Genomic DNA, 11,225 nt, shown 5'->3' on the forward strand with positions numbered 1-11,225 from the left:
GTCTCTTTCGGCTCTCAAATCCTATGGTTTAATAGTGTAACTGGACCTCAGCATTCTTTGCTCTCACATAGGTGGGCCCCACAATGCAGGCTCTTGGCCTAAACAACACCATACAGAGAGTGTACACGAAGAAAGTTTTCCAAATGGTCCTTTACACCTCTGCCTCCCAACCCACCCCACCCCGGCTCAGAATAACAGATTTTCTTCATGGGATTTCAAATTTGCAAGGGAATCTTGATAATCTTCTTGGTAATAGGCAATGAGTAGGGAATTTCATGTCCTAATTCCAGTAATTATTGCAGGATTTATAAGCATAATGGCCAAGAAAGAACTCTTGAGACATTTTACAGTGCGACTTACTAAGCTTATTTAAGTAGCACGGGGACAGGACTCGGGGGTAGAAAGAGCGGCCCTTTTGCTGTATGAAGCTGGTCCTTAAACGCATAATGCTCAAGGGGGAGGGGAGGGAGGGGACGTGCGGGGAGTATTCGATCCTAAATATCTTCTTCGAACTTCTTCTACTCATAAAACTACTTTCACAAGATTTCTTCGGTGCTTATCATTCAGCTAGATACTAACTATTGGTGAGAAGTATAGGCAGTGATGAGACCCTTTAAGAATGTAGCAACCAGTACTATTTGATCCTTATCAGAACTATGCAGGCTGTAAGTCAGCCCTCTGGGCTAAAGGTGAACATTTTTTTGCTTCTATCCCTGATCATAATCAACAGCAGCAACTTCCATACATTCAGTACCAGCTCTTTTAGGTTCCGTGGAGACCAGTTCAAAACAAACCAAACTGCTTTCGTGCAGTTTACATTCCATTGGAGGAAGACATTTAGAGAAGAGAGTGAACACCTTAGCGCACTGCACCACGACGTAGAGCAAAGCAAGGGGTGGGCAGTCAAACACCACCCCTCCGACTCCTGCAGAACCTCAACCCAAATCAGCCCTTCCGGGTCACCGCCCGGCCCACTGGCCTTCAGACTCCGCCCACCTCCGGGCTCTGGCCCCGCCCACGCCCCTTACGTCAATTTTCTAGGCCTTGACGCATTGGCCTGGCCAATGGAAAGCCGACCTGCTCGGGCTCCATTAAGGCCCGCCCCGTGAGTCGTCGCTCGCCGAAGCCGATGGGTTCCGGAGGCTGTGTGGCGCGGCGGCTCGCGTCGCTGCTGTGGCGTAGGGCTCTATCCGCGGGAGCGGGGCCCTCGGTGGGCTCCGGGCCGCGGCTTGGGCTGCTGGCCGCGCTTAAGGCGGGACCGGCGCTGGGCCGGGCCTGCCTGACCCCGGACCGCGCGCGCGGCCTGCACGGCGGACCGGGCCTGGAGGAGCGGGCGGAGGGGGCAGCCGGTCGGGGGCGCCCGGAGTCAGGCACTGCAGGTACGAGCCTGGAGGAGGGCGGCGGCGGCGGCGACCCCTCCGGGCAGCCGGGAGCCAGGTCTCTGTCGAGGAGCCTCTCAGTTCCCCTATTTATGCATTTTCTGTTGGAGTCACAAAGCTCCTACAGCTCAAGAGCTGGAAGGGACCTCAGAGATGTTGGCCTCAACTTTGCGTTTAACGGGCCAAGAGAGAAACTGACGTCTTCAAAACCCCAGACATCCGAATGGCCGCATCGGACCCTTGGCATCACAGCCTCACTGTCCTCAGCTCCCTTCATACTCTTCCTAGAGTCCCGAGAAGTGGACTTGGCAAAAGTGTGAGGGTGTGAGGATTCTGAGGAATAGCTAGGGCTGGAGTCCAAGAGATGCATAATCGCTAATAGGAGACGGGTCCAATTGAAGGTCCTCTAATTATTGCAAGTTTTTAGAAATTTGAGAGATTGTAAACAGATCTCATCTGTGAAAGGTTGGGGTGTGAGAGGGAGAGGTCTTAGTGGACTTAGCCACCGGGTTCTTGGGAATCAGTTTTAGAACGTAAGAGAGCTACAGTTTATAGGTTCTAATACTCCAAGGTAAAGAACAGAATATGCAAATCTCTACAGAAAAAAGAAAGGTAAGTTTTCACAGATAACAGTTGCTACATAACCCAAATGGCTTCATAAGAAAACCTTGAGGATTCAAAATGAAAATCACTGTTAAAGTTTAGCTCTCACTGTTAAAGTTTTAGCTCTCCCCAAGGTTGGCTTGGGGCCTACTCATTTATTCTGCTAGGCCTAATTTTCTTCATCTCTCAAGTGTTAAGATTGTGGACCAGATACTAACTAAGAGCCTTTTGAGGTCACAGTTGTAGTTCTGTGTATGTTGGAGGTGTGTCGCTCATTTCCTCAAGTATTAGTAAACAGAAAGCCATTTGTTGTGGATGTATGGTTTTACTTGCATGTGGTAATAGCAAAGGATGTATGGTGGCTCTGTGTAACCTGAACATTCACTCTTCCCATAAAAGTTGAGTGATGCTGTATGAAATCACTGCCCAGGTTTAGCTTCCAGGAGGCCTGGACGCTGCTGTCTTTCAAAACATTTTAGATCTAAACACCCTCATGGAGGAGCTGTTTCATTGTTAGCTGCTGCATCTGGATGCATACAGAATCTTCTGCTTGGCCACCTGACACAAGTGAATCTTTGTGCATTTCAGATCATACCGGTCCCAAGTTTGACATCGATATGCTGGTTTCACTCCTGAGGCAAGAAAATGCAAGAGACCTTTGTGTGATCAAGGTTCCTCCAGAATTGAAATATACAGATTACTTTGTGATTGGTAGTGGAACTTCCACCCGACACTTGCACGCGATGGCCCACTACATTGTGAAAATGGTAGGATGCTTTCTTTTCTCTTTGGAATCATTTGGAGGTGATGTAAGAAGCCCAGATTCTCAGTATTTGCATGAGTGTTTGATGTTCGTTGATAGTGAAAGTTATGGGGACAAATGAGTCAGGATATTTCTAATTCTGTCTCTTGTGGTCATTGAATGAATGAATTAATTAAAAATATAAATAAAAATATAAAAATAAATAATTTGAGGCAGGCTAGAAGACAGTATAACCCAAAGGAATTTCTAGAGCAGCACTGTTCATTGTGGTAGCCACTAGCCACATGTGACTAATTATAAAATAAAAATTCAGTTCTACAGTTGTACTAGCCATATTTCAGGTACTGAGTGGCCACATGTGGCTAATGGCTACCATATTGTACAGCATAACTATAAAACGTTTCCATAATTGCAAAAAGTTCTATTGGACCATGTTGGCCTGTAGTTTAATTCAAATGTTTGAATGTGTCCAGTGTTTCCAAGCACTGTGCTGGGTATTGGAAGGATGGAAAAGATCTAGTCCTCACCCTCCAAATTCATAGGTCTAGTTGAGGAAAGGGAAGGCAGTTCATTTTCTAATTAGACTGAATAGGAATCAGAGTGAGGAATATACTTGGAGGCCTTTAGCTGATTCTGGTAACACTCTAAAGGGGAGCATAAACTCTCTCAGCTAGTAGAAAATTAGTCAGACGGTTAAGACCAAAACAAAGTTAGATTTGCCTAGAGAAGGGTGGTAAAACAAGAAGGGGACTGAATACAGAACCCTGGTGCAATATTGCAAAGCAAAGGAAGATTCCAAAAAGTAGTTGGAGAGACAGAAAGAGAACCAAGAGGGCATAGAGTTTTAAGAGTTATAAGACAGGGTCCCAGGATCTCTGTTAGATGTTCTAGTGGGACAGAGTAAGATGAAGACTTAGAAGTGACCATTGCACTTGGAGATATAAAAGGAATGAGAGGTTTTACATTTTAACCATTTTACCATTTTTTAAAGTGTGCAGTTAAGTGGCATTAGTTACATTCACATCATTGTGCAGTCATTTACCACCATCCATCTCCAGAATGTTTTTCATCTTGCAAAACTGAAACTCTGTACACATTGAACAGTAATTTTCCATTCTCCCTCTCGATCCTGGCAACCACCATTCTGCTTTGTCTCTCTGAATTCAACTACTCTTAAGTACCTCATGTGAGTAGAACCATACCCTATTTAATCATTTATGACTGGCTTATTTCACTTAGCATAATGTTTTCAGGGTTCATCCATGTTGTGGCTTGTGTCAGAATTTCATCTTTTGAAGGCTGAGCATTTTATTATATGTATAGATCACATTTTATCGATTCATCCATTTGGGTTGCTTCCGCCTTTTGGAGATTATGAATATTGCTGCTATAAAGGTGAATGTAGAAATGTCTATTCGTGTCCCTGCTTTTAATTTTAGGATTGGAATTGCTGGATCATGGTAATTCTGCTTTTAATTTTTTGAGGAACCACCATGCTCTTTTCCTTAGTGGCCGCACCACTTTACGTTCCCACCAGCAGTTCACAAGGCTTCCAGTTTCTCTGTATCTTTGCCAACACTTCTTATTTTCTGGGTTTTTGATCACAGTAATCCTAATGGGTGGAAGTGGCATCTCATTGTGGTTTTGATTTGCACTTCCCTGATGATTAGTGATGTTGAGCATCCTCTTACATGTTACTGGCCATTTGTATGTCTTTGGGAAAAAGCCTAATGAAGTCTTTTGTCTATGTTTTAATCACATTGGTTTTTTTTTGTTGTGAAGTTGTAGGAGTTCTGTATATATTCTGGATATTAATCCCAAAACAAGATGTGATTTACAAATATTTTCTTTCATTCTTTAGGTTGTCTTACTATTGGTAGTGTCCTTGGATGCACAAAAGCTTTTAATTATGATAAAGCCCAGTTTATCTGTTGTTGGGCCTGTGCCTTTGGTGTCCTATCCAAGCAGTCATTGCCAAATTCAGTGTCATGTGTCAGGAAGCCTTTCCGCTGCGTTTTCTGCTAAAAGTTTTAGGTCATATGTTTAGGTCTTTGATTGGTTTTAAGTTTTTTTTTGTAGATGGTGTAAAGTACAGGTCCAACTTTGTTGTCTTGCACGGAGATGTGTAGTTTTCCCTGCTCCATTTGTTGAAAGGACTGCCCTTTTCCCATTGAATGAACTTGGCACCCCTGTTGAAAATCGTTTGATTGTATGGGCTCTTTCTTTTATTCCACTGGTGTCCCTTGCTCACTGGTTTTGTTTTTAAGATTTTATTTATTTATTAGAGCACAAGCAGAGAGGGGTGGGGCAGAGGGAGAAGCAAGCTCCTCACTGAGCGGGGAGCCTGAGGCGGGGCTTGATCCCAGGATCCCTGGATCATGATTTGAGCCTAAAGCAGATGCTTAACTGACTGAGCCACCCAGGTGTCCTGCTTGCTCACTGTTTTGATTATGAAAGCTTTGTAGTTAGTTTTGAAATCAGTAAGTTGAGAGCTCCAACTGTGTTCTAACTTTTCAAGATTGTTTTGGCTATTTGGGGTCCTTTTAGATTACATACAAATTTTAGGATGGGATTTTCTACTTTTGCAAAAAAAAAAAAAGTCACTGGGATTTTGGTAGGGATTGCATTGAATTAGCTTTGGGTAGTACTAACATTTTAACAATATTAGGTTTTCCAGTCCATGAATAGAGTGCCTGTTTGTTGATGTCATCTTTAATTTCTTTAGCAACATCTTGTAGTTTTCAGTGTACAAGTCTTTTGTCTCCATGGTTAAATTTATTGGTAAGTATTTTATTCTTTATGATTCCATCGTAAATGAAATTGTTAATTTCCTTTTCAGGTTGTTGATTAGGTAGTGTATAGAAACACAGCTGATTGGGCATGTTAATTTTGTATCCTACAACTTTGCTGAATTCATTTATTTTAACATGTGATTTTGTGGCATCTTTGGGGTTTTATACATATGTCGTGTTGTCTGTAAACCATGATAATTTTATTATTTCTTTTCCAATTTGGTTACCTTTTTTTTTTTTCCCCTCCCTTGCTCTAATTTCTCTGGCCAGAACTTCCAGCACTGTGTTGAATAGAAGTGGCAAAAGTGGGCATTCTTGGCTTGTTCCTGACCTTAGAGGAAAAACTTTCAATCTTTCACCATTGAGTAGGATAATAGCTGTAGGCTTTTCATGTATGACCTTTATTATCTTGAGTTTTATCTTTTATCTTTTCATCTTTTAGTTTGTTGAGTATTTTTATCATGAAAGGGTGTTGAATTTTGTAAAATACTTTTCTGCATAAATTTGAGATGATCCTGTGGCTTTTGTTTTTCATTTTGTTGATGTGGTTTATTATATTGATTGATTTTCATGTGGAACCATCCTTCCATTCCAGGAATAAATCCCACTCAGTCATGGCGTATAATCCTCTTAATATGCTGTTGAATTGGGCTTGCTAGTAATTTATTGAGGATTTTTGCATCAGTGTTCAAGGATATTGGTCTGTAGTTTTCTTTTTTCTTTTTTGTAGTGTCTTTTGGCCTTGGTTTCATGGTAATGGTAGTTTCATAGAATGAGTTATGAAGTGTTGCCTTTTCAATTTTTTGGAAGAGTTTGAGAAGAATTTGTGTTAGCTTTTGTTTAAATGGTAGAATTCACCAGTGAAACCATCTGGTCAGGGCTTTTCTTTGTTGGGAGATCGTTTTTTTTTCCTTTTCTTTTTTTCTTTCTTTCTTTCTTCTTTCTTAATTGAGATATAATAGTGTTTGGAGGTTTTCTTTTTTTTTTTTTTTTAAAGATTTTATTTATTTATTTGAGAGCGAGAATGAGAGAGAGAGAGAGCGAGCATGAGAGGGGGAGGGTCAGAGGGAGAAGCAGACTCCCTGCGAAGCAGGGAGCCCGATGCGGGACTCGATCCCGGGACTCCAGGATCATGACCTGAGCCGAAGGCAGTCGCTTAACCAACTGAGCCACCCAGGCGCCCCTGTTTGGAGGTTTTCAATTTCATCCCAATTCAATCTTGGTAAGTTGTGTGTTTGTAGGAATTTGTCCATTTTGTCTAAATTATCCAGTTTGCTGATGTGTAGTTGTTCATAGCACTCACAGTGCTTTTTTTTAAGAAGTCATGTCCCCTTGCTTATTTCTCATTTTAATTATTCCGGTCGTCTGTTTTCTCTTAGTCAGCCTAGCTAAAGATTTGTCTTTTTTTTTTTTTTTTAAAGATTTTACCTATTTATTTGACAGAGACAGAGATAGCGAGAGCAGGAACACAAGCAGCGGGAGTGGGAGAGGGAGAGGGAGAGGGAGAGCAGGCTTCTGCCGAGCAGGGAGCCCGATGTGGGACTCGATCCCAGGACCCTGGGATCATGACCTGAGCCGAAGGCAGACGCTTAACGACTGAGCCACCCAGGCGCCCTAAAGATTTGTCATTTTTGTTTATCTTTTTCAAGGCCCAAATCTTGGTTTCATGGATTTTTATCAGTTTTGGTTTTCTCTAATCTTTGTTGCCTTCCTTCTACCAGCTTTAATTTGTTCCTCATTTCCTAGTTCCCTAAGGTGTAAATTTAGGTTGTTGATTTGGGAACTTTTTTTTTTTTCATGGAAGCATTTATAACTATAAATTTCCCTCTTAACACTACTTGCTCTGTATCCCATTGTTTTGGTATGTTGTAATTTAATCTCATTTGTCTCAAGATATTTTCTGATTTCCCTTGTGGTTTCTTCGACTCATTGTTTTTATGGCTTTTTGGTTTTCCTTCTGTTCTAGTTTCATTTCATTGTGATCAGAAAATATACTTTGCAATTTCAGTCTTTTTAAATTTATTGAGAGTTGTTTTGTAGCCTACATATGATCTTTCCTAGAGAATGTTACATGTACACTTTCGAAAAATGTGTATTCTGCTTTTGGGTGGAATGTTCTATTAATGTCTGTTAGCTCCATTTAGCCTGTAGTGTTGTTCAGGTCATCTATTTCCTTATTGATCTTGTCTGTTTTTTTTATCCATTATTGAAAATGAAGTATTAAGTCTTCTATATTGTTGTGTTGTCATCTGTTTCTCCCTTCAGTTCTGTCAGTGTTTCCGTATGTTTAGGAGTTCTGATTTTTGGTGCATATGTTTATAATCATTATATCATCTGGGGTATTTGACCCTCTTATCATTGTATTAGTATCCTTCTTTGTCTCTTGTAATAGTTTTTGACTTAAAGTCTATTTGTCTGGTACTAGTATATCTGTTGTTTTGGACCATTCATAAGACCTGTTGGGAATAGAGACATGGGATGATAAAATCCCATGAACATTGTCCTGAAGGTGGTTGATGTACATGAGGACCAGATGTTAGAGCTTGGTCCTCTCTGCCTCAGAGACACCTTGGTGGATATGAGTAGGATGGCCCTTTCAGAAGGGTTTGGGCAGGGGCACCTGGGTGGCTCAGTTGGTTAAGCGACTGCCTTGGGCTCAGGTCATGATCCTGGAGTCCCGGGATCGGGTCCTGTGTTGGGCTCCCTGCTCAGCGGGGAGTCTGCTTCTCCCTCTGACCCTCTCATGCTCTCTCTCTCCATCTCATTCTCTCTCTCAAATAAATAAATAAAATCTTTAAAAAAAAAACAACTCATGCTCCTAGTCTGTGGTGCTTTTAAAAAAAAAAAAAAAAAAGAAGGGTTTGGGCAGGAGGATTCAGTAGAGAGAGGACAGGAGGTAGGTAGGATTTAGGGGGGGAATAGTGTCCTCAACTTGTTTATTATGGGGTGTAGTTAATTTGAGAACTAGCCTGCTCATTCCTCTTAAGATCAAGAAAAATACCCCCACAGACCATCCTCAGTGAGAACAGAGACTTCCTCCACCCTCCCCCCGCCTAATATATAATCTGGCTTTTTCAGTATAAATACCTGAAATGTAAAAGTGAGCCTCATGTTAAGATTGAAGGGAAGGACACTGATGACTGGCTGTGCGTGGACTTTGGTAAGTTATTTTGACATATTTTACAGATAAATACTTGTTTTATCCTAATCTTGAACTATTTTCAGTTGCAAAAGGATTTGAGATTCAGATTGCTTTTTTTCATGTGAAATTTTTATTATTTGTTTACAGTAAGTTTTAATTATAACCCAAGAGGTCTTACTAGCATGTGAAATCCTCACCTAATGTGATACGCATATAACTAGCCATGCAGGTCAGAAAGGTGGTGGAGAGCAGAGTGGATAACATGGGAGAGGTCCCACAGTGGTGGTAGAAGGCTTGGCGTGTACATAACATTGGCCCAGAATGACTCTGATGAGGTGAAGGTTAAAGGGCATTCCAGGTAATGAGAAGGATAAGAGCAGAGGACTGGAGTTTTGAAAAGACTTAATAAATTTGGGTATTAATATATACATAGTTTCAGAGTATTTCCCCCACAAGATACTTATTAAAAAGGAAAAAACAGTAATTGTTAAGAACTCTGAAGGGTCTGAGATTTTATCTTATAACAAGTTAGCTGCCCAGTTTCATGGGTATTAGTCAAAGACTCCAAGCTATTCCTGGGTTAGAGATGAAGGACAGTTTTATTACTCATCACAGTAACAGTAGCAGCATTTTTTTTCCTCACCAGCTTCCCTGAGCCCCCATTTCTAATAGAGAAACAGGGCCAGATGACATCTGCAAAGTTCTGAGAGGAACCCGGTTTATAATGGGCAGGAAACAGACCCACACTTGCTGTGGTGCAAGACACTTTTTCTACTAAGGCTAAGGACCACGTGATTCAGGTGGGAGTGGGGAGATATAGCCTGTGCATTGTAGGATGTTTAGCAGTCTCCCTTCTCTTCTCCAGCCCCATTTGTGAAAATCAAAAATGTCCTGAGAACCCCTGCTATAAGTAAACCTGTCCTTTGCTCCGGAGGGAGATGGCCTCTGAGACTGTTCACTACACGGTCGTCCTTGAAAAGATAGTCTAGAACAAAAGGCAATCCATGCTTTGCTCATAGGATATGCAGAAATGTGATACCCATGGAGAGTGAAGTCAGCATCACCAGGAATGTTACATATTGCTCTCATGTACCTCCTGTATGATGCACTTAGAAAAGCAGAACGTCATTTCTATGGTATTTTTGTAGGAAAGGTATCCATAATTTGCATTTCTAGTAAATGCCCAGGTAATCCTAATCTGGGGTCCATACTTTGACAACCACTGTTCTATCACCGAGGTTTGTGAGAGCACAAAAATAAAAGCTAATGAACTGCTTCTTTATTTTTAACTCTTATCTGTCCTTGATTGATAGGCAGCATGGTGATTCACTTGATGCTTCCAGAAACCAGAGAAACCTATGAATTAGAGAAATTATGGACCCTACGTTCTTATGATGACCAGTTAGCACAGATAGCACCTGAGACTTTACCTGAAGACTTCATTCTTGGAATAGAAGAGGACACTTCATCCCTGACTCCAGTGGAGTTCAAATGAGAATAAAAGGATATGAATTGTTTTAGTCATTATCAGAGTTGGATTGAGTTACTTCTTAAAAATACAGCTCTCAAACTCCACCTGATCGGTCAGGTTGTTGTCAAAACAAGCCTTATCTGTGGGCACTCATGCTAAATAAATGAATGTGGAAATTGTAGGTAAGTGAGCTGATTGTCACACCAAGAATCAGTACATTTAAACTAAAATTTTAATATATTGTTTTTACTCCTGAGATCCCAGCAGGATTTCCCAGAGTTAACATTGGCCCCTGTACTCTGCCCACAGTTTGATTTTGCCTAAGTGTAAATCTTATTCTGGAACAGCCATTTTTTTTTTTAAATAAAGCAAAAAATATAACCACCCCATTGGTCTTATTACTTAAAACTTACAGTTCTTACTTCATAGGCACCAGTAGTATCAAGATCCACAGTAAGTACTACAGAATGAAGAGAATAAGGTAAGCACCAATATCTTAGTGGTAAATTGAGATTGACATAGTATTACTAAAAATCTGAGTTTATAGCTTGATTAAATTTGAACATTCACATTTTTTCGAAAAACCAGAAATAAAACATACCATACACCAGGCTGCACCTACTGATGAAAAACTTTATTCTGCATCAAGGTATCTGGAAAACGAAGCTGCATTTGGGGCACATTACAGATGAGGAATGATCCATGTGCGGTGAGTACAAAACTCAATTACATAATTAGATACTCCATTACCATTGCTTAATTAAAGGTAAAACATGATTTGCTAAAGGCTAGAAGTGAAATATGATAGAATTTTAAACCAGCAGATATAAATGCAGCACCTATCTGTATATATATATATAAAAAAAACAACAAACATGGGAAAAATTAAACACTGAGGAAGAGCTCTGGCCTAAGCACATCTCACCTGAAATCCAACCAGAAAGCCAGTCTATGATTTTATTTTTGCAATTCATTATATGAAAAAATTATGAATGCTAGGTGAATTGTGTGACAAAGGGCACTTTTTGGCTAAAACTACAAAATAAACTGGTTTTCTGAAAACATTAAGGAAAAC

General features: G+C 40.8%; 1 protein-coding gene across 1 annotated transcript; it reads left to right on the forward strand.

Moving 5' to 3' along the window:
- The first annotated feature begins 1,108 nt into the window (after positions 1–1,108).
- On the forward strand, positions 1,109–10,535 carry MALSU1 (mitochondrial assembly of ribosomal large subunit 1). The gene is made up of 4 exons (XM_021689682.2): positions 1,109–1,379; positions 2,571–2,749; positions 8,616–8,697; positions 9,993–10,535. Exons 1-4 carry the CDS (start codon positions 1,130–1,132, stop codon positions 10,172–10,174), a joined length of 693 nt encoding a protein of 230 aa, XP_021545357.1. The 5' UTR covers positions 1,109–1,129; the 3' UTR covers positions 10,175–10,535.
- The last annotated feature ends 690 nt before the right edge of the window (positions 10,536–11,225 follow it).

The sequence above is a fragment of the Neomonachus schauinslandi genome, chromosome 12 (genome assembly GCF_002201575.2).
Source record: "Neomonachus schauinslandi chromosome 12, ASM220157v2, whole genome shotgun sequence".
Taxonomy (NCBI): Eukaryota; Metazoa; Chordata; class Mammalia; order Carnivora; family Phocidae; genus Neomonachus; species Neomonachus schauinslandi.

Excerpts from the sequence above, each read along its gene's own strand:
- MALSU1 (XM_021689682.2), top strand. The coding sequence starts at position 1,130 with ATGGGTTCCGGAGGCTGTGTGGCGCGGCGGCTCGCGTCGCTGCTGTGG. Across the intron at positions 1,380-2,570 it reads CCCGGAGTCAGGCACTGCAG|ATCATACCGGTCCCAAGTTT; the intron begins GTACGAGCCTGG and ends TGTGCATTTCAG. Across the intron at positions 8,698-9,992 it reads CTGGCTGTGCGTGGACTTTG|GCAGCATGGTGATTCACTTG; the intron begins GTAAGTTATTTT and ends CTTGATTGATAG.